Source organism: Diadema antillarum, unplaced genomic scaffold (assembly GCF_040938485.1).
Source record: "Diadema antillarum isolate AM-2024a unplaced genomic scaffold, OU_Dant_1.0 seq00000900_RagTag, whole genome shotgun sequence".
In the NCBI taxonomy this organism is placed as follows: domain Eukaryota; kingdom Metazoa; phylum Echinodermata; class Echinoidea; order Diadematoida; family Diadematidae; genus Diadema; species Diadema antillarum.
In genome coordinates, this window is record NW_027271760.1 from 410,444 (window position 1) to 438,240 (window position 27,797).

The 27,797-nt window shown below is 37.8% G+C and overlaps 1 protein-coding gene across 1 annotated transcript; it reads right to left on the bottom strand.

Annotated features, from left to right (window-relative positions):
- Positions 1-3,943: 3,943 nt before the first annotated feature.
- On the bottom strand, positions 3,944-27,797 carry LOC139741063 (slowpoke-binding protein-like). The gene is made up of 15 exons (XM_071651650.1): positions 27,681-27,797; positions 24,501-24,574; positions 20,941-21,038; positions 18,878-18,958; positions 18,383-18,534; positions 17,426-17,536; positions 16,397-16,492; positions 15,680-15,765; positions 14,099-14,205; positions 11,871-11,968; positions 11,076-11,126; positions 9,355-9,420; positions 8,260-8,321; positions 6,201-6,245; positions 3,944-4,248 (listed from the first exon to the last, which is right to left on the bottom strand). The coding sequence occupies exons 1-15, from the start codon at positions 27,696-27,698 to the stop codon at positions 3,945-3,947; spliced, it is 1,449 nt and encodes a 482-aa protein (XP_071507751.1). The 5' UTR covers positions 27,699-27,797; the 3' UTR covers position 3,944.

Genomic DNA, 27,797 nt, shown 5'->3' on the forward strand with positions numbered 1-27,797 from the left:
TAACAAAATGACAAGTATTTCAAGCAATGCAAGTTTGCATCCCTTCAAAAATCATGCAAAAAATGTTCAAGCAAACCAAGATATGTGAAAAATGAAAATTGAATTATTGCACAGCGATTGCATTTCTATGACACATTTATGATATTATGAATGCCACTGTACTATGCTATGTCTAGCTGACATTCCCTGAAAATAATTCTAGCTCACCATACTCAATCTACCAAAAGCAGTAACCAGTTGTGTGGTCATGCAGACACTGATATAAAAAACCTCACATCCACAAATGCATAAAAGTCAGTTGCTTGATTTTGATTGTTTTTTTTTTCTCTATGAAAGTACACACAATGTTTGACACAACTATAATATGTAGGAAAACTGAACTCCAGAATGTAGTATTTGAATTTGCATACACTGAAATCACACAAAAGGTATTTCAATCTAATCAACTGTAGCACTGAGGCATAAGTGCATAAATATGAGACAGAAAAAGGGCAAATCAAGACTGCTCTTCCTTTTGCCAGGTACAAGTCATGGTTGCTAATACATATGAGAAATATAACAGATTTAACTTCCTTATGCAATAAATAAAAAACAAAAATAAACAATTAACCCACAAGTAATACATCTTTTTTTTCAAGGCACAAAGAATTCTGGGCTTTGATTAATAACACAGCAAAGAATGCATTTCACAATCCACAGTATGATTAAAGTAAAGGGGCAATGTAAGAATGCTGCAATCAACTGCAAGTCTTTCAATCGTTAACCAATTTGCAATCAATTGCAACTCGACATTCATGCACCACTCCCCAAGTCTTCTCCATACATTTGCATGTTCTCTCTCTTGGAAACAAAGAATATTACAAACTTTGATTCTCTTGTATATGATATGGGCAAAGATATATCACACCCCTCCCCCAAAAAACAAAAACAAACAAACAATCAAAGTGAAAAGGTATGCAAGAAAGACATGGACACTTAAAATCATTTCATGGCTATTTCAGCAAAGACTTTGTGACCTTTACACAGGGCTGCAAACGAACCCATTTTTTCTACTCGTCCGACCTGACTCTATCGGATCAGTAGATACCCATTTTTCCATTTTCAATTAGTCTGAATCTAAGATTTAATGGTCGTTATAAGTTTGTTTGTTTTTGTTTTTGTTTTTTGTTTTTTACTGGACCTGACAATGTTATTTATGTATCTTTTAAATGGTCATGTCAGACCGGTAAATTTGGCAATTTCTAAAAAGTTACTGATGCAACAGTGATTTTTACCAGTCTGGGAATGTCAGACCAGTGCTAGGATTGAGCCTTGCTTTACAGAACAAAACAGCCAACATTTTAGATCACAGTTCCCTGACATGTGTCCTCAGATATCTTGGATACATGAATATAATGATGACAATAAAATTTAGACAAGCAAAATGGATAACTGAGGACAATGATAGTAACATTGATAACAACAGTCATGCATAGAAGTTTTGCAGGATGGCATATTCAATGTTCTTTTGATTACATGTACACACCCAGTTGCAAACAATGATGTCTTTTTTTCTTTGAGAACTGAAAACAGCATTCACATTAATATTTGTGTGTCATACTGCAGTTGCATAATAATCCTTAGTTTTTGATAAAATGTAAGACCACATAAAATACAGACAGAGGTATAACAGTGCACAAAGTTATCGAGTGATTTGCATACATGTAACAATGAATCTCAAACACAAATGAACCAAATAGAGGAATCCATACAGCCCGAACAAACTTGTTATAGTGCACAGAACATATTACAAGTAGTGCCTGTGTGTAATTACAAAGTTAAGTATTTCCTGTTTAAGTATGCAGTTTAAAATACCTTACTACTCATTCCCCTCTCTCTCTTTTCAACTTACTTGGTTATCACAGCCTTTAGAGCTATGCCATTTACAACTTCAAACTGAAATTTACATTATCATACACATAATTCCTTTTTAGAGGTTATAATAAGACTTGACATCAGTACAGGAGTAATATTTCCCCCCCCCCCCCCCCCCCCCGAGATTACCAGTATACTTTCTCAGAAGAATGCAGTGCCGAGAGAAATAGCTTGCACTGAAAGGAAAACATACTGTATTCGAAAAACAGATACTTTCGCACAACTAATTTTTCCCTCTCAGCCCGCTAAGAAAAGTTTTGCGTGTTTTCAATTCTGCAGAATCAAGACATGACCTACTGGAACATATGGCAAGCAAAAATATCTGCCTGCTTTTATTTTCGCACTAGTTTCTACTGTAGTTGCGCGAAATGCACAAAAATTTGTCAGGTATCATAATCATAATTGCACATAAGGAAATATGTGCTATTTGATCTTATGATCTACATATGATCTACATATATATTCAATCTACATCATTTCATTCTAGCTCATCAGTAGTCAGTCAAATTCTGGAATTACTCCCCGACGATATGTCACTGCTTGCAAAGTAACAGTTTGATCCTCACTGCATTACTAGTAGTCACATGATTGCATTATGACCAATCACTGATCAGCATTTATGTAGAAAATTCTAAGTTCATTTGATTCAAGTTCATTTGATGTTGCAACAATTACATCACCTTATTAACAAGTGTATAGGGTAAGGATATTAAAATGGAAGACATGATTAACATTATGAGAAGCAGACAGATATTAATGCATACAGCATCACAGCTCTTCTTGCGCTAACATTTGTTTTATCTTCTCTTGCTTTCTGCTTGTTTTGAAATAGGCATACCAGTATTTACACAGTGTACCATGTGTGACAAGTTGTTGGATTTGTGTGTTATGCAAGGCAAGGAGTGCAGTCACGTCCACCACTTTATGACATTTATCGGGACTAAAAGAAGAGCTAGATGTGATGATGCTATCACTTTTGACTTTAACATAGCACTATAGATACAACACGAGTACAAAACATCTGGTGGAAATATAAAGTAGACAATGTTTTCAGAGAAAATGCAAAAACTTAGCGTAATTAATCAGTGATAGAGCTATCAGGTCAGTGCCTGCATCTTACAGAATTTTGTACTATCACACCAATCAGAAAGACACAAAAATATAGATCGTGCTGGAAAGAAAACGTTATTTAAAATTCATCTGACACATTACGGCTGTACATGAATGTGCATTGTGACCTCACATTGTGTTCACAGAAGTAATATTTCAGTAATTTATTCTCATGCATTACTATTTCTTTTTTGTAGGGTTTCCTTGACCTTATAGTCAGGGTTTATGTATAATGTCTCATCTCTATGACCAATGCAAAATTCTGGAACAGTTATGAGAAGTGTCCTAGGAGTACAAAAAGTTAATGATGAACCTTGTAAGAATTGAGTATATTGCATTTAGTGTGTATCTCTCTCCATCTCATGACACTGTCATACAGTATGTAGCATATGTTTACCCTTCCTAAAACACCAATGTTTGTTTTTCTTTGTGACATTTCCTTAATTTTGGTATGACCGAAGTGAAGAGGAGTACACCGTCATCAGACGTAAACTGAACAATCCCCAGCTTGACTGATTTCTGAGGATTCCCCCTTGTGATAGCTTTTATTTGTGCGTGTGTGTTTTACCAATAATTCCTTTCTATCTCTCTGAGCTGAACTGGAGGATAACCTCACCAAGCATCTTTTCCCTGTGTTCCCACTGACAATGTAACCTCTTTTTATCCCCTTTGTTTAGATAAATACCGATATGCACCATTCATACCTAGTGTTCTCTTTAATGCCACCATACATATAAAATAATGTAAATTAAATGACTTTGTGAAGGAACTTGTAAGTAAGTCAGCAATGCATTCTTCACTGGACTAGAAAATTTTCATACCTGTGATAAAAAAAAGAAAAATCCCTCCAAAATACAGTGCACATGCAAATCCTGCCAAACATGTAGTAAGAGAATGCCATTAAGTGGTGATACTGGCGTTCACACTCTGGGATTACTTCTGTCATTGGTGCTTGCTTTTCGAAGGGTAATTCCCTTCTGAATATCACTCAGCAGGGCACCCCTCCCTTCCACACGTGGAATGTCGCGGGTTGTATTGCTGCTGCTGCCACTGGGGGCGAACCCAACTGCTGGCGCGGGCGGAGGCGGGGGTGCAGCAGCCAGTGAAGGGGGAGGGGGAGGGACAGGGGCAGCCGCAGGTGACGGCATCGCAGGGTGACTGGAGGCGGTACCATTCGGGACGTCCGCCTGTGATGCTTTCTTGGATGAACTCTTGCTCTTGTTCCTTTGATGGAAAAGTAGATAAATACTCAGTCCAGTGTGGTCCATCATGACAAACACAATTACATTGTATAATGAAATTTTGTTACAATATAGTGAAAATTCAGGTCCCAAAATCATTATACATGTATGTATATTTTTAAACACTTCATTCGTTCGGTTACAATGAAATTTTGATGTAATGAAAGAAAACTGTCAGTCCCAAGGAGTTTGTCATAATGGGAGTGGCATGCATTTCACGTAATTATAGATTCTCTCTATGCACAGTCACATTGGAAACATTAGTTTATCACATGACTTTCATCTCAAGTGATACTGCACTGTACACGTATCTCACTTCATTGCATTCCACAATGTGTAGCTATTGGCCATCTCTGACTTGCATTTCAAACATGTACTGTACACAAAAGTGAACTTCACCCTAACACAGACTCACAATGGAATAGTGATGAACAGATGAAGTGCCTATACAATTTTTTCTTTATGTTATACACCACATGCAGTACAGCGGTATTAAATCTACATCTGCATGTGCTTCTGCATGTCTCAATATTAAAGTGGGAGCACCCAATTCTTTGATAATAACCAAGTCATGTGTGTGGAAATGAGACACTTGCATACTTCAAACCACCCCTCTAGAGATGCCATGTTTGCATTCAGATTCATTGCAGCCAACTGTTTTCTTAACAATCTTTCTCCCCACTCTGCCCCTCCCCATGTTTTCCTACTTCTGCCTATCCCACGCACATGAGAAATGAAAGCTTGCGCTGTGTGGTAAGTTTGCACAGAAATTCTGTTCCTTTTTTTTCCATTCCTGAATGTTTGCCTGACCAGATCAAATGACAGTATGGTCTGCATCTAAAGGTCCTTTCGAGTCACTGTGCATAATTTTAATGTGTCTGCTTGTGGTATGCATGTATCTGGACGTCAGCCAGACAGATACTGAGAAATAGAAATATTATGTTGAGAGAAGAGTGAGAGAGAGAGAAAGATAGAGAGAGAGACATTGATGGGAAGAGGGATTGAGACAGATTGATAGACAGACAGATAAAGAGAGGAGATTATGATACGTAGATGAAGAAAGATAAAGATAGATAGATGGATAGATACATACATACAGACATACATACATACATACATACACACATACATACATACATTGTACATACGTACATACATGTCCAACACTGTAAAAGTGAAGGAAAAGAGTGAGATACAGATAGAAGTAAATGGAAATATATAGACAGATATATAGATAGAAAGATATATATAACCATGGACCTACAACGTCCATGATATAACTATACAAAAATATGCAGAATGTGCAGTTGCACTTCATACCCCTAAGGTACTAGTACCCCTAGGGCCTTAAAGAGGGTGCTTTTTAAATACTCTGAACCAGCAGGCATACACCCAGTGTGAAATGTACCGTGGTTGCCTGGAACGAAGCACCACAATACCCCCAATTGAAGCCTCTTAATGAGAACCATATTTAAAGGGATGGTGTAGAATTTGTTGAGGTGAGAATTCAGCCTTTAACCTTGTGTGAGATATTTCAAAACCTCTTTATGAAATGTTAAGAAGCTTACAATTCTAAGGGGAAGTTTATTTGATTTCAACCTTCTTTGAAAAGACCCGAGATATTCAAAAAACAAAGTAAAACAAAGCGATTCTAATACAATTTGGGTCCCCCTTTTATTAGGATTGCATTGTTTTGGATATTTCAGCCATTTGAAAACCAATTTCATCAAATAATCTTTGAATTCCTCTTACAATTATATGCTCTTTCATATTTCATAAGAGGTTTCTCATCTGAAAAAAAAAAATCATCATCAAAAAATGTTGGAAACCTCAAACCCCTTTCAAACGGAAACTGAATCACCCCTTTAACACACACACACACACACACACACACACACACGACTGCAAATGAAGATCAAGGCTTTTTTCACTCACTTTGTCTGCCTGGAGGCGTGCCTCGTCTTTTCTGAGGAGCGATGTCTGCATTGAGGGTTGCAGTGTGGGAGGAAGCATGTTTGCGAGAAAGTCGGGTATTTGGCACAATTAAAGCAGGTCATGTAGGGCAAGCATGATTTTTTCTTCATATTTTGTAAAAGGTGCGTTTGTCATGGGTATGATAAAGGCTACATATGGTTTGAGCTTATTTTTAAACTGGTCTGCAAGACATGTGGTTCTAGGAAACATGAGCAATATGTTGTTATCAATTCAGCCATGTACGTACAAGTATAGCAAAGTACAATGTAGACGATGTGCTATCTATGCATGAAATGATGGTATCAATTCATTAAAGGACAAGTTAACCTTAATATATGCGTGGATTGAATAAATGCAGCAATATTAGTAGAAAACATCAGCGAACGTTTGAGGAAAATCAGACAATCTGTTCAAAAGTCATGAAGTTTTGAAGTGTCAGTGCCGCCATCACTAGATGAGAAGACTACTACAGTTTGCGACTTGCATGCGTAGAACGATATAAAAGAAATATAAAGAGAATTCCATAAAAGATAATTTCCTTTTAAAAGTACACATCCCCTCAACTTGTTTTCCGACGTATGCTATGGGTAATATTATTCCCCCTGCCTTCTTGAAGAGGCAAGTCAGGCGCTCTTTCATTATGTGAGAAAAGTGAAAATATGTTTAATTTTCTTGATATTTTCTTTATGTCATTCTATGCAAGTGACATCACAAACTGTAGTAGTCTCATCCAGCAAAGGCAGGAGGGAAAATCCAAAAATTTGTAACATCCAACATCTGAATGGATTGTTTCGATTTTCCTCAACCTTTCACTGGCCTGTTCTACTAATATGGCTGCATTCATTCAATCCACACATACATTCAGGTGAAACGGTGATGTAACATACTTTTTGTCTCATGTTACGACAGTCATCAGCAAAGAGTCACACTGGCTACACTCTCTGGCTGGTGGTGATTCATGGGTAATGACTGTATTCTTGCTATTTAATACTGACTCATTTTTTGCTTCCAATGCTAAACATTTCAAAAAGATTAAATGATGATGGACTCTTTATAACAACTGGAAAGCAAAAATATATCATGACTTCTCCAGAGCAGGCAAATGGCAACTCTGCCCTTTGCATTGGTAAGATTAACTTAAAAAAAAAAAAAAAAATTGTATTCACAGTGCATCAAACTTTCTATTCTAATTGATCAAGAATGATTGCTCTATTTCTCGGATTAATTCAACTCTTTATGTGCCATGTTCGCACGCCCCATTCAGTCAAGGACATGCCAACTTTGCATATTCTACTCAAATGCACAAACCTGCCCAAACCGATAGATAAATCACCAAAAGCCACAGTACAATGGGAAGTTTTTTTTTTGTGATTTCATTCCAGTCACTTGTAGCTTGTAGCCTGCATTTTATATGGTGAGTGACTATCAAGTAGTGTTTCCTACTGCATTTGCGAAGAACTTCTACGTTTCTGTCACTGTTTTGTGTGCAAAAGTCATGCCTGTGCAATAATGTAGCTACTGGTTATCTGAAAGAAAACAATCATAGATTTGTCATAAAATTTACATCAAAGCAAAGCTTGGCATCTCTACAAGTTTGCTGCTTACATATCCAGGGTAAGAAAAAAATCTATAAAAGTTACATAGATTTGCAAAACAGAATGCTTTCCCAAGGCATAACTACATTGCTGTCTCGGAATAATGTGGCACACACATAGAGGGTTCACACCATGGCACATAAAGAGTTAATACATTTTGTGAAACTTCAGTGATCTTCACTAAATGAACTCTATATACACTGCACTCTTGGAAGTAAATAAAAATAACTTCTAAATCTACATACAGATTAAGTAGATGGTTGCAGATGACTTGTGATTTTTCCTCTCTTTTTTTTTTGTGAATGAGGGGGAGATTAGGGGAAAGGAGGATTCTAAGGAGCAAGACACCATTCTGGTTTGAGCTGGAATTTTTAAGGCTGGAGGCTGAAATTTTCATATCATAAGCTTTGGTACCGAGAACTCACTTCAGAGCTTTGCCCCTCTTGGTTGCCTTGATCAACGACTTCATGGCGGTCGTCAAGTGCACCTGTAAAAGTTACAAGAAGGTATAAAAAATACACAACAAATACATCATTCAACAATGTAATACGAGAATATGAAGTAATGCGAGAAAAAGCTTTCAGTGAGATTCTCATTTGTTTGATATTCGGGCAGACGGACAGTCATGGTATTTTGCATGAATTCTCGAAAATTACGCAAACATCAGGTTTGGAGTACATTTGGGCATTGGCATTCTGAATGTGATATTTCAGCACTTTCTACCTTTGTCCTTTGGCAAAACTTTCACTGTTCTGTCTGTTGTTTAGGGTCAGTCCTTTAAGTGCAGTTTGTTGTCAACATGGACATTCAAGTCTTTCACATTTGAAGATAATGTTAAAGGCCTGAATTCCCTAAGGCAGTTTCAAATCTACGGTTCAAAGGGATGGTACAGTATTGGTGGAGATGAGAATTGGGCTTTTAACTTTTTGCGAGATACCAAGAAAACATGTATGAAATAGTACAGAGCATACCATTTTAAGAGGAATTCAAAGTTTATCTGATGAAAATCCGGTTTGGAATGAGTGAAAGCTGGGTCCAAAACTTAATCAGAATCGCTCCGTTTTGTACATCTCTGCCATCTTAAAACCAATTTTCATCAAATAAATGTTAAATTCCTCATGGAATTACATGCTCTTTCATATTTCATAAGAGGTTTCTCATTATCTCACCAAAACATGTAAGAAACCTGAAATTAGATCTCAAAGCTATATGATCCCTTTAAAATTTAGTCCCAAAAACAAGCATGAAATAGATACTCCAGTATACTTTTCACACGTGTGCATCAGCACGTGTTCATTATTGAATGTCTGTCTAGTGTTGGTGTATGCAATCTGTCATGCACATTTACACAAATAGAATTTGCATACTGGTAATCCATGGACTAAATCTCAAACTGCCTTTGTGATTTTGGGCGAATAGGTTCTCTGTCTGATGAATGAAATGGACCATACTCTGAATAGGTCACTCAAATGCAATGATCATTCAGAGTGACCGCCTTGATAAAGCAGACTCTGACTCACATATTTTGGTTCTTGCTTTTGGAGCTCTTTCAGCCTGACCTCTGCAAAGAACTGATGATCTGCAACCTGTCAGGAGGAAACCATTCAGGACCAAATATTATTATTTTTACATCATAATGCAGTAAAGAGTTTCTATTTTGCGTAAAGTGACAGCCACAATTAAAGTCATTATCTACTATTAGCAGATGAAACAAAAACCACGCTTTAGTGCTTCAAAATAGTTCTAAAATGTGAGTTAGGGATAGAAAATTTTAATTAGTACAATCAATGCTAGATACAAAATGTGAACAATAGTTATAATGATTGTTTCCAAAGTAAACCATTTAAACTTGTGGTTTATTGAGAAAAATAGGGATATCCCCTTAGATTTTAGGCTTTATTGCAAAATGTTTATATGTAGGATGTTTTATGATACAACTGACCTACACATAAGCATCGAATGTGATAACTCAAACACTTTTAAATCACTGTTCCCAATTATAAATAATACCTTCAATACTGAAATATTGATGATGCAATCATCTTTGCTAAAGTCCTTGCATAAGTCAAAAGACTGGCTAAGTCAAATCAAAATCCTACCCTGAATGAATACAAACATGTGTATTAAATTCTTTTGTGTAAGTCAGAATTCAGGTGAGTCGAAGAATCTTCTCAGGTCCCTTTTGATTTGAATTATGCTAGTCTTTTAATTTAATTTTTTTCTTTTCTTGCATCTACTGTTTAGTTGTAATGGGAGCATAATGGTTCACGTTTCAGTCTGGCCACCCATACTTGAGAATGTCTTCAGGCATCCTCATCAAAACTCTGCTACATGTGTGTATGTATATTGACCGATTCGGGTTCGTTGAGGGCAGCAGACATTTCATGGCACTGGGCGCAGCCATAGTGGGTGTCTGAGCTGACCCCCCCCCCCCCCCCTGCTCTCCCCCAACAACATGTTTATCACGCACTTGTAACAAAGGTTCACGCACTAAGCAAGCATTCGCGCACTCAGTACGAGACGCCCATTGGCTAAAGCAGTTTTTCATTCTGCGCGCATGCTAATGTAGGGAGAGGGGTGGGGAATGGGAAGGGGGGGTCGGCTAAGACACCCACTATGGCTGCGCCCATGCCAAAAATACACATAGCGCGTCACAGAATCGGTCAATAAAAACATGCTTGCCAACTTTACCACTTTGAGAGATTTCAAGCTGCCACTGCTTGCATAGGCAGCTTGGATTCAACCGCTTTTTCAAATGCAAATGTTGGCAAGTATGTAAAAACATATACATATATTTTATAGCACTAACATCTAAAGCATATTATCACATGTACTGAAGTGGCAGACAAAGCACAGTATAAAACATTAACCCTTTCTGAGTCAAGGACTTTGAACAGTGTGTACAATGCTATGGGGTTTTCTGTGCCATTCAGCACTCAAAGCATACAAAGGCCCGAATTCATGAAGGTGGTACAATCGAAACCATGGTTTAAACCATGGACAATTTGTAAGGAGCGCCAAGTGTCGCATGGCCTATTTCATTACAAAATCAGTCAAATAATCAGTCAAATTATCACTTCGTAACAAAATGACAGGATTTCGTCGACGAAATGACTGATTTCGTAACGAAATAGGGCATGCGACACTTGGCGCTCCATACAAATTGTACATGGCTTAAACGATGGTTTCAATTGTACCACCTTTGTGAATTCGGGCCAAAGGGTTAAAGAAAAATACTCACATTAGTGATGGTGGGATAGTCTCCAGCAACATCAAAGATGAACTCCAGCAACTGGAACAAATAAAAGGAAAGAAAAGGAAAGCTGGTGATGAGATTATCATAATTATGACTCAAAATTGACAATCCATGAGTAAGAAATATTTCATAACTTGTTTGAAAGAAAAGTCCAAGCTTCTCTAGCTCAGTGACTACTTTGGTGAAAGCATTTGACTCGATACTCTACGGAACTTTGTGGGTTCCGCTGACAAAGTCTATGAGGACTTTAGAATCCAGAAGGAAACAAGTTAACTTTAGTGAATCAATATATTGACATCTGGTTCCTGAGCTTCAACATATCTTGTCCAAATTATCCTCAACAGGATAGCTAATCCAATTTGCAACATCAGATTAAAAAAAAAAATTGCAAACACTTCCTTTTTTTAAATTGATGATTAGTTAAAAGCTTAAAACTTTACCATAACCTTGAGCCATAATCCTGCATTTGTCTCCTCAATCAATTAAGCCTACTACTGACATATGCCATAATCGTGCCAAGTTTACTGGACTTGTGACTTGTTCTGTGGGGTTATGAACACACAGATGAACAGATGAACTATAGGACAAGTGAAGACTGATCCTGGAAGATGCTTTACGTGCAGAGATACTACAAGACCCCAAATTAATCCATAGCCTCCAGGAACCTGACAGTTTCTGTACAAAGGCTATGGAGATTTCAGATAGGTACAGAGAATGAGTTAAAAAGATAATTGCAATTCCACTAGACTTCAAGCCAGAATGGCCGTGAAACACACTCACCTGTATGAGCTCTGGGTATTTGCATCGATTGAGTTGCGCCCTCGCTGGGAATGCCTCCTCCAGTTCTCGTCCAGCTCCCATCTCGAACAGCACGTGGCCTTAGGAACGAATTTGTTGGGCACTGTTACACTGTAATTGTAAACTTAGTACTTTTGGGGAGGTTTGGCAGATTAAATTAAAGTCACCTATTAAATTATATTGCCACACCCACATTCCAAGAGGTCATAGTTTACTGATGCTTAACCCTCTCACGATCACTAACCCAACACGCCATTGAGATTGCACATGAATTGCTGGCTGATGGTGCTGATAGGGATATTGGTCCCAACCATTTGAGGGATTTCACTTTAAAGTGAAAACTAAGTTTCGGTAAGTGCTTGGAACCCGTCTAGCACCATTTTATTTTTTCTTGCAATATATCGAAAGAGTCCACTAAGAAACTTACCTGGCTGACGCGGTTTGCCGGAGTGATGAGTCGGTTTGGAGTATTTTGAGAAAAATAATAATAGTAGGAAACCGACTTTTATTCCAGAAGGCTCCAGACTAACTCGGTCTCGGGAAAAATTCGACCCTACTTCAGACAATTCACACGCAGTTCGTGATCGCCACATTCTACTGGCCACTGCATAATACCAAATGAGGCCTAACTGAATGGGTGCGTGCTAACGTAATCCTGTACAAACAAAACAAAAATGACAGCGCGCGGTCCTCAGTTGCTGAGACGCGCGGTCTTTGGAGTTTTTGTTGTTGTTTATCAAGCGCCTTTGATTGTTTTAGAGGTGCTTGATAGGCGCACACTAATTTTGCATACGCGCAAAAGAGGTTTTTGATGCGCGCGTTGTAACAACTCGGACCATTACTGCGAGTAGCCAGAACACGAAGCGCTAGTTTATACAGGCCGCTCCCATAGGACAACACTGTACAATCAGAGGGACAACCATTACAACTCATCCCGCCGTCAAAGCGAAGCCGAGTTATCCCCGAGTCCGAGTTTAGCCTGACCCCGTTCGGGAAAGTACTGAGACTGAACCGTTTTGGTTAACATTTCGCATTTTCGTCGTTACCCATCGAATATCTTGTCATAACATCGTTATCCTGCACATTTCCTAAGCATACGTTCACATTTTGGAGCGAAATTTGACAACTTTTGCAAGCGTACCAGAACTTTGTTTGGGCTTTAAACATGATATCTAACGGTGTGTGACTCAGTATTTTCTTCTGTGTTTATGAATTTTCCCTTACAAATATCAATGTACAAACATTCTGCAACAAAAAAGACTTGCAAAATGAATACAAGTGTGCAAGACTTCCTCTTTAACCACTCCTATCAAACTTGTCAGTTTCCTACTACATGTAGGCGACTGTCACAATGTTTTACCAGGCACTGGAGCGGCTATTTTGCTATATAAAAGTGCAAGAGAGGAAATTAAGATCAGATTTCCATATCCAAAGACCAGTTTAAACAGCTTAAAGGCTACGTATCTGGATTTGTTTTACGTTTCCTTGTTGAGGTGTCATGCAATGGTCTTTGACATTAATGAAACATCAGGACATGATTTTTTTTTTTTAATTCCAAAGTCTCATTTATTAGGAATGGGTTATATTGAATAAACATGGGAAAACAAACTAAACAAAATGGGGGAAAAAATGCAGATCTTCTGATTGCGTTATAAAGAGGCATGCAATTATTAGTAAGTTACACAAACTGCAATTGTCATTGTGGCAACGAGGAGAAAAACCAATCACTTATCACAGTTAAGATTGTGGCCACATTCTCAGCAATCAACGTGGATAACAACACTTGAAAATATTGCCACTGACTGACGAATTGCCCTTATTGCAACTGATTGATAAATTGCCCTACATTGAGGTAAATAAGCACTGAATTGATCAGTGTTTTAAAAACTGATCAATTCAGTGCTTATTTACGTCGATGTAGGGCAATTTGTCAATCAGTTGCAATGAAAACATCTTGATGGAAGAATTTCATAAATTTGAATAAAATTGCCCTTAACCGACGTAAATAAGCATAAATTATTTGATGTTTTAGTAGAAGCTGTGACAAAAAAAAACAAAAAATATGGGCATATGTACTTGGGTTGGATTCAAATCAATGATCTCCTGATTACTTGACAGACAAACTTGAAAGTATCATTTTTGAAATAAGCAACCTAACTTGAGACATCTCTGGCCTCACGAGGTGAAGAAAGTGACCCCAGTGAACCTACCAAAGGATATTGTGTCGATAGCCTCGGCCTGGTCTTTCAGTAACCTCTTGATGCTGGGGTAAATCCTGGACGTGTACCCTAGGAACACATTTTCCAGTCCAGACAGCCTTCAGATAAAATGGACATAGAGAACTTATTATCTACAAACATGGCACCCATAATGTCTCTCTCTCTCTATCTCTCCCTCACTACCATATCCAAGGACTCACTTTTTCTGTTACTCACAGACTCTTTCTATTTCTGTCTCTATATCACACTAAGACTGTTTTTCTGTCTGTCTGTCTCATTCTCTCTGTTGAAAACACAGACATACATGTTTTTTTCTCTCTCTCCAAAAAAAAGACATATCCACAAACACACACACACACATATATATATATATATATATATATATATATATATATATATATATATATATATATATACATATAAATACTTTCTCTTACTGTCACAAACACAGACATGCCCATACACAAACGGTTCCGTGACATTTGCGGCTGCGACAATTGTTTCCATGAAATATCTGCACGCTAAGCCAAACATAACTTTTAGCCACAAACTTGTAACTCTAACCCAACATCCTAATCCTCACATCAAACTAAACCCAAAACCCTATCACAACCCTACCATAACCTTAAATTCCTTGGAGAAAAGAGCAAATGTTGTGTCACCCACACAAATATACCTACTTTCTCTCTCTCCGCCCAAATCACAAACATACATTGATATACCTATGCACAATATACACACTTTTCCTCTCCATCACAAACACAGACATACCCACAAACACAAATAAACACCCTTGAGAGGATCTCCACATGTTGACTAGCCTGACGGTTATGAGAGGGGGATGACGGTTAGCTTGAATAAGTGGGAGCAGGGTGTGGTGACAGTTTGCATGTGAGTATTCCAAGGGTGGCATTCTGAAATTCTTCCTAAGTTTCTTCCTACGTTTCTTCCTAAGTCAGAAACTTAGGAAGTGCGTAGGAAAGACAGACTTGGTATTCTGAAATTTCTTCCTTGGCACTTCTTAATGCAAATTAGGCCATTCTTATCCCCGCCCACGTCCTTTCTTAAGCTAATACAAAATGCTGCATCATAAGGGACCAACCAATGACAATCAAATCAATCAAATGCGCGAGTGCGCAGCATGTCCCCTTTCTAACGCTCATTTTGTGCATCAAAGTACATATTGCGTGCAGTGATTGACAAGCGCGCCTATCACAATGTTTGCAGCTTGCTATTCTTAACAACGTACTAAGGACAGGGGCGGAGCTTTCCTAAATATCTTCCTAAAATTCTTTCCTAAGCGCATTCTAGAATACCAACTTCTTCCTAATTAAGAAATTTGCATATTCCCGCCCCCTTCCTAAGTTCTTTCCAAGTTAACTTTGGAAGAAACTTAGGAAGATTTTCAGAATACCACATAGGAAAAAATCTTGACTTAGGAAGAAACTTCTTTCTAGGAAGGATTTCAGAATACCACCCCGAGTCTTTCCATGGTCAACGCACAGACTTTGGCTTTAAATGGAAGTGTAAGGATTAATGGTCAGCAGGTCAGGGATTTAATATGTCTCTCACCTGCAAGCACCCTTGTGGACAATGACATTACCAGACTGGATGTGGCTGTGCGGTGGGAAGCCATTGTCCTGAAGATATATTACAGCCTGTGGGAGAGAAGGACATCACGTGAGTGCCAGATTTCTTTTTATTCATGAGCTGGCTCATTTCAAAGGGGAATCACCATAAACACATACAGCTGTACGTAGATTCAGCAAATACAGACATATTACTTCTTTCTCTTACTATCTTCCCACCTCCTTCTGAAGGCAGGGTAAATAGCATCACCCTCAACATGTTATCAGTAACAAGTTGTGGGAATGTGTACTATTCATTAAAAAAGGAACTTTGGGGAATTCTATCAATATTTTCTTTACATCGATATCCTACTGTGATATCACAAAATGTACTAGTCTTCTTATCTAGCAATGGCGGAACTGGAACTTTAACTAGAAACATAGAACTCCATTTCTTGCAGACCTTGCCTTACCAATATACATTACATAACATAACCCTAGTAATCACACAGTACTTATCTTGTAGCCAGCAGTAATACAAAGTGCAGTGACCAGACAATCATACTTGTTCAAATGCTTGCTAAGTGTAAAAAACAAACAAACAAACAAACAAACAACAACAAAACAAAGAGAGTCCAATATAACAACGAGGATTACAAGAGCCCTTATAGGGAAGAGAGGTGGTTTTTTTCTGGTACCTGCATTTCCCCCAACATCTCACCTTGAGGATCTGTAGCCCAAAGAGCTTGATCTGTTTGAGAGCCAGACCCCTGGACTGCATGCCGTACTTCTCTGACCAGTTGTGCCTCGGTTTGACCTGGAGACAAGGACCAGCAATAAATGTCTCACTTCTAAAGCCTCTCAGTACCACAGTCAACTTTATACCCATTATAATGTTAATGGTACTTGACAAGCAATGCCCCAGGATGGGTAGCCTGTTGAATCTAAGCATACCAATTTATCACAAAACCATAATTAAAGAAGAAATCCACCCAAAAAATAAATCAACTTCAAAAGAAAGAGAAAAATATTCCTTACAGAATGATGCAAAAATGACAAAATTTGTATAAGAAATAAGGAAGATATGATATTTTGAAATTTCACAATTTTTTGGAAAACTTTTCTTGACCAGTCCTTACAAATATTCAAATGAGCAAGTTGATTATGTCATACCCTCACAATTTTTCATGTATGTTAGATATGAAATTCAGAAAAATTGTTATTTTTAGCAAAAACAAGTATTAAAAAGCACTTTACCATACCAAGATACAAGTGTACATGTATATCAGAGTTAACATCTGTTCTTTTCTTTTTTTATTTCGGGTGGGTGTAAAGACAAGTTTTATATCTATACAGCTGAAATATGACATTTTTATCATATCTGTATATGAAATGAATAAAAAAATGTGACATCATGACATTTTTTTCTTTCTTTTGAAGTTTATTCATTTTTTTGGGGTGGATTTCCTCTTTAAAATGACAAATTTTCTTTTAAGTTTCTTTCAGTACGCCTGACATGTTGTTCAGAGTCAATAATGATACGGTTGATGTTGGATTCTTGGCATTTTAACGTGCATCTGAAGCTTGGAAACATACATGTACAATGAAGGACAGAATCTCATTTGGGGACATTGAAGGCTCTTGGAGAATTGTGGGAGGAACGGGTTGGTTGAGAGAAGAAACTATCAGTTACACCGCATAAAACAAAGCAACATCTACAACAAATGCTACCAAAGCATTGGGTACTTACATTGTAAATGTAATCTTTCAGGGAGCCACTTGAGTTGAAATCCTGGACGACAATTACCATCTCATGCTCCTCCCACAGGTCAATGTCCAGGATGGGCCATATGTATGGATGCTGAGGAGGGAAATTTGTTTTGTTTTGTTTACATTTTGTTCTATTTCATTTTTGAAAGAAAATGAAAGCTCCTGGACAGTGAAGGCTATAACACTTGTATATTATCGTAAGCACCAACACTTCATTTCAGATTTGTGATGGTACTTTCAAAATATCACCTGAAAAAAAAAACAAAAAAACAAAAAACAAAAAACATAAGGATAAAGACAACAATTTGGCATCATATGATAGCTACAAGGTTGCACAGGAAATGCAATCTCTGGCATTGCCAGCTGACACAATTACTGTGCCATCATGGTCATCTTTTTTTTTAAGGGGTTGTTGAGTTATATACCGTGATTATGACATGTTCATACAAAAAATGATTGGTACTAGTATATTGCTTAATAATGGTTTTTATTGCATTTGTTAAAAGAAGTCAGCATGAAATTCATAAAATGAGAAAGAAGGGTGCAAAATGGAATGTACTCAAACTTTTCACACAATGACGTAATGAAATAAGAATGTTATGTTCTTTATGGTCTATGTGAGATATATTTACAAGTGCTATCTATCTAATCTATCTACGTAGCTATCTATTTCCAACTATTTCATGAGATTGCGGTTTGATAGTATCTCTAGCTTTACACCTGCCTTTCAACTTCTGTGTAATCTGAAATGGTGCCTTTACTGACACAAATTACAGTGTATTTGGAGCTGACTGTTTGGTCGGCTTCATCAAATTTAGGATATCAACATGGGATTGTTCATACAATACCGTGACAAAGATATTTCTTCCTAAGATGGAGGAATGGCAACTGAACCATGCAACGATGGGCTCCATGGTAACAAGGAGGTGTTTCTTACCTTCAGACCGAGCAGCAAATCGCGGATGGTCTTCTGGTTGGAGAAGGTGAAGGGGACAGGGCAGGTGGGGCTGCGACTGCACTGGGTCACCACCTGGTCCGTCCAGCGGCCCTGGGGTCGCACCATGAACCAGTGCTTGTCCATTCGACTCCCTGGGTGAGTCAAACATATTTGGACATATGCCATAAAGTGTACAAAGCAGGAAAGATATAACACACATATATACTGCAGGTATATTTACATGTAACATACATAATATCAATGAAGGTCAAACATAACATGTCAGAGATCTATGATTAATCTCATAGACAATCCCTTGTTTATTATGTAACATGGGGCCTGACTCTAGTCCACTTCCATTTCAATTTCAATTTACTTTCATATTTCTTATTTCTCAGTAAAAAATACATCAAATATAACAAAATAAAATGATACATGATATCTAGGTAGGAAACACAATCAAATGAGGCATTATTGCCCCCTCTCAAAGCTTACCCATATCTGGGAGATGCTGACTGAAGGCATACTTTCCATTTCTTGAGCGGATGAAGTACTGGAAGTTTAGGAGAGCATTTTCTGTGAACAGAGGGCAAGAAAAAGACAGCTTTTACGTTGTATGCATAGATTTGCACTACATCAGCATGGAGTTTGTCAAAGGGATGTATACTCATCAACTGTGAAAACTTTAGAAGTATGTCTGTTTATATTTTGTGAGGTGCAACATAATTTTGTCTCGACAACCAATGCAACAAAGAAAAACTTTTCCTCGCAAAATCCAGGTGCTGTATAAAATTTGCATTTTTTTGAATGAATAGACATACATAAAGATAATTGCAAAAAGTGAAAGCACACTCCTTTGAGTCATTTCAATTCATTTTTTTTTTCAGTTCAGTTCAGTTCAATTCAATTCAATTCAATTCAATTCAATTCAATTCAATTCAATTCAATTCAATTCAATTCAATTCAATTCAATTCAATTCAATTCAATTCAATGCAATTGAATCTATTTATTTCATAAATTCACATTCAAAATATTAAGAGATGTGTAGGTCAAAGGAGGAAATTACACAAAAGCCGAGGGCTTGGAAATGAATATCTCCTTTGCAATACACTTCAAATTAATTTTCCTTTCATTCCTTTAAATTGGCTTTGATTGATTAAAGTTTTGAAAAGTAAATGAGTAAAAAGACCTGATGCTACATTGTATTTGCTGACATATGGAAGGATCAGCTGAAGGCAGGAAAGTTCTAGTAGTCAAGAGAAGGCAAATGATTAAAATGTGTTACAGAATCTCATCTCATCCCCCGATTATCCAAACTCTTAATTTCATCTGTTTTTGATCCTCTAGTACCTACCAGCACTGTCATGTCAACAATAGTGTATTAGTAAGAAAACGGTGAAAATTAGTCAAATATTGAGAGTTCTGTGGTCGAATATATAATCGATCGATTATTTTAGCAATCGATCATGAATCGATCAGTTTCAAGGAAACTGACGATTATGGATTGTTTTGTTAGGAATTTTAGAGGGGTAATAATTGTTGGAGATGTGATTATGTTCAGTAATAATTTTTCATATAATTATTGCTTTGTTATCTAATCATTTCCGTATGATGAGGAAGGTTAATAAGTGTTAGTATGTGAGGAAAAGGTCAGTAAGTAAAATGCGTAACTGTTTCGAAAATATAGCGGTTGGAGAATAATAAGAGGTTGAATATGTATCCAAACAGCTGGGTGGGCCTGGATACAGGCCGATAGAGCTGGGTGGGCCTGGATACAGGCCGATAGAGCTGGGTGGGCCCGGGTACGGGCCAAAGTGAGGATGATTAGTGTTGTTGAGTGTTAATAAAGCGTTGATTGAAGTGGACACTACTGCAATATTCATACCATTATAAAGTGATTCGGAATTTGTAAGTTCTACAATTGTCTCTTGCAAGCTGTATGAGCTTAGGGATCATCACTGGCCCTACCTTTCCATATTGTTTGCCCACTCTGTTGCTTTAATCCCCTTCCATGCCTGATTGGCTCCCTGCTTATGACACAAAATCCACCCTCTTTTCTTTTCATTGCTATGTGTCCCTGGCCCCGCCATCATAGTGCATGTTATGTTGTAAGGTGTGTCTGTAGTCCACATAGAATGTAAGTGTGTACTTTACACCTTTCGTGTTTGCCATTTTGCCTCTGACAAAGATTCTGCTAGGATTAAAAGCTCAAGCCCCTTTAGACTCAGTTTTACTCTACTAGCTTGATACTAATGGATAAGCAGTTTTCAGTGGCTATTTGTTTGTGTATCTTCAGTCACATGAAAGATAGCAATCTCTCCTGAATATGGAGCATACTCCTAAGGGCATGATAGAAATATTTTTCCAACTTGCCCCATAAGGCATTTAGGCAAGGGCACCGATTCACTGCCAGACAAGGCCCAATTAATTTTAACTTGCCCAATAGTGAGTTGCAGTTGCCCTGGGCTAGTGAGCAGGTGGATTTGCAGCACCCCAAACCTGTACCCACTTTAAATACACCCAGTGATTGGGATATGGACTGGGGCCTACACTGTACCTCGCACTTCGTTCCTCTGAATCTGCCTCGCTTGAGACAGCTTCTCTGGTAGTGCCATGTCTTCTTTCAGCGGTGTGTAGTCATAGCGAGTGCAGCGTCTGAGAGCGAGAAGAAGAATGCAAGCTCATGATGAATGCACAAATACGGGATGCAATCGCTCCCACAGCCCTAAAACTACATCAAAGTTTGCTTTTTCTTACCCATCCATGCATTGATAAGTCATAAAAGAAGAGAGCATAACTGCTCAAGACACTAGCTGTATACACTGAAATATTTGTGAATATCCATCGCAAATAAGCTCACAGCCACACCAGTGAAAATACTGACACAAATATGAATAAATTTGCCCCACATGCACTGTCCCAGGCCAGCACACTTATGATACCACTAACATTCTTATAATGCCATTTATGAAAAAATAAAGAGCATACAATTCTAAAAGGAATTCAAAGATTATATGATGAAAATTTGTTTTGAAATGGCTGAGATATCCTAAAACAAAGTACATGTAAAACGAAGTGGCCCTTATAAAAGGTGGGTCCCACCTTTACAATTAGGAACACTTTGTTTTTGGATATCTCAGCCATTTCAAAACCAATTTCATCACACATACTTTAAATTCCTCTTAGAAGTGTATGCTCCATCATTTCACTAGAGGTTTCTCATTATCTCACAAAAAAGTTGGAAACCTGAAGCCACGTTCCAACCAAAACTATATCAAACTTTAATGAAGACATTACTATTCTACATACATTGTATGATAACCTTTTTTCTCATATCTTCTTTGTATCTTAAACTTATGAGAAACCTGCAGTCACCATATTTTCCTTTTGAAAACCTGATTTCAGCAAATGTTATTTTCAGCTGGCAATTTTAAAACACAGAGCAAGTTCAACTTGGAATAAACTGGCTGTTCATTTCTCACATGAAAACTATATGCAGATACTTCCTGAAAGCCTTTACCATTTCAAAGATTAAACCTGTAATGACTACATCATCGCCAATGAAAAGCTCTACACTCTGAAGATGAATTAAAAGTCACTCATGAATGGGCCATCTTTTTTTAGCTAATTTACACTATTTCATTGTTGTTGTTGATGTTGTTGTACATTTACACTATTTCTGCTTTAAAACCTTGAAAATGACCAGTTTGCATGAACTGAACAGTTAAAAACAGCACAACTGTCTGTAGTTTCACATTACATGCATAGATGCCACAATATGATCTTAAGTATGGTCCAGCCAATATGAAACTTCTCGTTTTATAATTTGTTTTTTTAGCACTTCATGGTAATCTATCGACTTATTATATGTCTTTCAAAAATAATCTATGCCATTCATGGAATCATGCAGAATACAGAAACTCTACTTGACAAACCAGAGTCACTGTATAGGAGAAGTTATCCCACTTCCTGTAAAGTGTTTCCTCTTTTTTCTCTTTTTTTTTTAACCTGTTCCTTATGAGAACCTGGTATACCAGGTTCCCGTAGTGTCAACTCATATACTGAAACCTGGTATTCCCCAAACTGTAGGCAGGAGTGTCTACATTTGTGGTCTAAATTCATGTTTATAATTATAACGTGCCACGCTGACCAGAAAATGACTTTGATTGAAAGATAAGAGTTTCTTCTATAAATATCTGTTCTTTTTCTGTATCAAAACTGCATGTATTTCTGTCTAAGTCATATTTTCCAAAGTAGAAGTGTGAAGATGTACCATCGAAGCTGAGCTCAATAGCTTTTGACTTTCGCTAACCCCTTTCAGGTGCCCTTATTGTGTATAGCAAAAGAGTTTGTGAGCCCATCAGCACACAGCGTGTTCATAATCTCAGGTTAGATCGAAATTTTCTATTTAATGGCACATGCAATTGACTGTAAAAAGGGAATAAATGTACTGCTTGACTGCTTTCGCACAGGCTGATTACCAACCTGTCCATTCCTTGTCAACAGGCAAAAAGAGTTGCATTTGCAGTGGCAGATCTGGGGGGGGGGGGGGGGGGCAGGCCTATGCCCCCTCTTAATATTTTTTGTTAAATAAAAGAAATAAAAAGAAAAGATGGGGGAGCATGTGCCCCCTTTCAATTTTTTAAAGGCGCCTCCCCTTAATGGAATTCCTGGATCCGCCCCTGATTTGGGGGCCTTGAAGTCTCTCAGAGAATCGTGGAAGGAATGGGTTAATAGAATGACACAAATGTGAAACACTGGTCTAGATTGTGGTAACGAAGCATACCGTCATCTGGGTGTCTCAAATTACACACCCATTGTGACAGGTCTATGGATTTATATCTAGAAGAATTATACAATTTCCTTTAGTATGTGAAATCTTACTAACTTTAAACATTCCTTAGATTAAAATGCACAAAAGCCTGCTTTAATAGTCAAGGACATCTATTTCTTCAGGCATTCTTTAATTTCAGTCTGGGTGCTAAAGCAATGCTGCACACTGGCACTGGTCTGACAGTCTGTGAAAAGGTAAAAATCAGTGTTGGACCATTAAGTTTTTCAGGAATGGACCATTTAAGATAAAAATCAAAAATAACTGGGTACAGACAGACAAGTCGAACCAGTAGAAAAAATTGGTTACTGTGCAGCCCTGGCTAATGTCTGATTTGGGGCCTGACCTTGCTTTACCATCTACCCGATTTTTTTTTAACGGTTTTACCCTATTTTGAGGGTGCTGAATCCAAATTTGGTTAATGCAACTCTTGTATCCTTGATGGTCTTGAGATATTCAAGTTTTTTGATGCTCGTTTTGGTGGCCATCCTTACTATCTCAAAAAAAGGTACCTTGGGGAAATGTTTACATCACAATATGTAAAGTGGTGAAACACATACATTGTACAATGGATCACCAAAAATCTAAGTTTGACAAGAAATGCAAAAAAAAAAGTTATGACCAATCAAACACAGGAAAGTTAGTATCATCTTATCTTAGCATTTGACAATCACCCCCAAATGGTAACCTTTGCAATGTAGTACGAGACATCACATAACAAAAAATGTCTTTATGTTGGGATGCCTGTTTGATGCAATTTCAACGCTAACCAATAAAACAAAGCAAAAAAAGGGGTAACATTATTTGGTCAGATTTTGTAAGGATTTTTTTTTTTTTCACTGATCACTGGCTATCAGGCGTAAGCCTGGTAGTATACATATTGTAGATATGACGCCTGTCTAGCATTCATCAGGTCATGGGTTCAAATTCCACCCGAGTATGTATGGCCCAAGATTTTTATCACAAATGTGGCTTACGTATTACCAGTACTCAAAACACTGAATAATCAGTGTTTGTTCCTGTTGAAGATTTAATTTGTCAATCAGCTGTGCTGTTTGTTGTTGTTGTTGTTGTTTGCTTGTTTGTTTGTTTGCTCGCTTGTTGTTGTTGTTTGTTTGTTTGTTTGTTTGTTTGTTTGTTTGTTTGTTTGTTTGTTTGTTTGTTTGTTTTTGGGGGGGGTCATGTGTGAGAGGGTATTTTTTTTTTCTCATTGAAATACCATTCCAAAGTGTGGTCAACCACCACAAATCTGACCAAAGAAATAGGAGCGGGTATCACACTCTCACCTGTATAGCTTGAAGAGCAGGAAAGCCAGACCCAGAGCAACAAGCACGCTCAACACCACTATCAGAGCTATCAACTGTAGAAAAAACATCAAAATAAAGAATAAAACAACATTATTGAATGCTTCAACTGTACAAAGACTCTATCGTGAATTCTTCGAATACTCAACAATATACCAATCAACTCATGTCTACTCAAATTTTATGGATATCTTTATAACAATGCTTGTTCCTCTCAATCAGATTTCTTCCCTATAATGAGGCTTTTTTGACACAACAACGACAAAAGTGTACAATCTGGATTCCAAGTATCTATATGGGTCTGGGACAATTACCCCACACCCTTCCCCTGACCCTAACCCTAACCCTAATCCTGAACCTAATCAAGATTCAAGATTCAACTTTATTTTCACTTCCATCAAATAAACAAAGAAATCCTAAGCATAAACCCAGACTCCAACCCTAAACCTAACCCTAACCCTAACCATTGCTCTAACCTTATCAGTAACGGGTGGGGGGAGGGGGATTGCCTTGACATGATCTTAATGTACTGATTGTACAAGTGACTGGAATAGCTTGACACTACATGCTGGTCCTGAAGGGGTTACAAAACCCCATGAATTTACATACATCAGAACATTGGTCAACATGAGGTATTTTCTTATCCACAATCAAATGCGCAGCAAAACTTTTCTTTCTTTTGTTACATGAAAAAAGAAACATGTATGTACTCCACATGTGAAAGTGATTAAGCTAAGAAATATTGATGAACATATGACTGTAGAATGTCAAATGCAGAATTTTCAAACAAGAAATGAATGTGATATACTGAGCAATTCCATCAGATATAATTTGTTCATGTAAACAAGTGTCATTCTGCAAAATCTTTTGACCTCATTGTTCTGGCTGTCAACATGTCAAGAGGTAGAGCAGTGTGTAATTTACTGAATTAAAACCTTAAAGTTAGCCACTTTTCATACATACAACAACTTTGCATAATCAAAACTACATCAAGCACTCCAGTATCTGTAAGAAAAATCAGTTTTCTGACATGCTTAAGCTCAACAAATCTTTTTAAGAAAGCTACATCTGATACATCTTTTCTTTCTGTCCTGAAACAGGTACACATTATTTTTGATAATCCCCTTCTTACCCTGCTGAGGACAGACTGATTTGGCTGTAACACACATTTCCCATAGACACCTGCCCGAGTATTCTCAGGACTAGTCTTCAACAGGCAATCTAGAGGCCACTGAAGCACATGCAACATTGGAAGAATAGGTATGGGTATGCCCAATAGTGTACTGGTAACAGGGCCCGGCGCAGTGTTTTCAAAAGTGTGGGGGCCCACTTCCGGGTTTCATGAGCTAACAAGCAAAAAAAAAAAAAAAGGCTCATCTCTTCTCCCCGTCCACTTCCGGGTTTCTTCAGCTGACAAGCAAAAAAAAAAAAAGGTCTTCAGAGAAAAAAAACATAACCTTACCGCCGCCATACTTCAAGATCCCTATCTATTTCTATTTTAGTGCCACTTACGTACTTCCGGGTTAAAAAAAGTGTGGGGGCCCAAAGTGATGATACCTTATGTATTCCTTTGTATGGTGCACAAAAAGTGTGGGGGCCCGAGCCCTCACGGCCCCCACGGCTGCGCCGGCCATGGGTAATGTCTCGAAACAATTTTAACTTTAAGTTTTGCAAGACCTGTTATATTTCAAAGAAATCAAGTATTTCCAAACTCATGAATATTATTTAGACCTAAAACGTGGTAAAAGTTTGTGCCTCAAAGCCATTTTAGTTCATCGCAAACTTATCCACATGGTAGAAGTAACAAACTCTTCTTCAGAGTATGCAAAGTGTGCACGTGCCTGATGTGTGGCATTTCAAAGCAGGCTGAAGTGCTGACGTTTATGGAAATTTGTCACAAAAGATCTTGCTCCAAATACTGGTGTAGACACTCTATAGACCCTCTAGTTAAGTAGTTCTAATCTAGATACTACAGTTTTCAGTATACAATACAATTTGTATTACAATTTACTTCTGAAAATTTGCTTTAGTTGAATCGCTTTCTACAAGGGGCTAGAAGATTGCATGCTTTTGTATTGTATCATCACCTAACTGCGACCAGGCCGTGTACAAGCAGTGCCCGGATAAAGGGATGGTACAGTATTGGTCATACCTGGTATTGGTGGAGATGAGAATTGGGCTTAACTTTTTGTGAGATATCAAGAAAAAACTTGTATATGAAATAGTACAATGCACACCATTCTTAGAGGAATTCAAAGTTTATTTGATGAAAATCAGGTTTGGAATGACTGAAACATCCAAAAACAACGTAAAACGAAGCAATTGTAAAAAAAAAGAAAAAAAGTGTGGGTCCCACACTTAATTAGAATCGCTTTATTTTGGATATCTCAGCCATTTCAAAACCAATTTTAATCAAATAAACATTGAATTCCTCATTAAATTACATGCTCTTTCATATTTCATAAGAGCTTTCTCATTACCTCACCAAAAAATATTAGAAACCTGAAATTGGGTCTCAACCAGAAACGAGATACAATCCCTTTTTAATATAATAATAATCACCACCCTTCTTCTTCTTTTTTTTAATCTTTCTTCTTTTCTTCTTCTTCTTCAAAATACTCCTCGACGTTCCATCTGGAACCAAACGAGGAGGAAGGGGGAGTGTGCGATGTTGCTCTACCTGCTAGTTTGTAGCTTGAGTCTTGGTTACAGGAAAAAATAGGAGCTTGCACTTTGGTTGCGGTTTAAAAGTGTCGTTGTTGACTGTGTTCTGAATGTCCGGTGGTACCGTACAGCCACAGGTACAGTATAAACTCGCGTAAGTAATGTTGTCGAGCTGGGCATATGTCAGTATTCCATTCAAACCATGAACGATTCATGAGTATTAAACATTGTCGTCATAAGGTTGTACATTACGCTGCGTCATACGGGCGCCTTTTAATACATGTGTATAACTTATAATTATAACCGCGATGAGCAGCGGTTTCTTGACTGTAATCTTGTGCCGCCGTGGTAAACAAACTGCGGTTACAAACATACATCATTGCCTACGTACGGGACTGAGCGAGGAACTGACTAGAGCAAGCCGACATGCAGTTCAATTTACGAGGATTCGTATATTGACAAAGAACATTAACGGATTAACTTTCAAATGCTACCTACCCATGTCTGCATTTCCATTTTTGATGCGTAACTTCAGTCATTGGAGTATCAGAAGATGTGTCTTTTCATGTTTTCGGCACTGTTTACAATGTGACGTTCAGTATGAACAGGATCAGG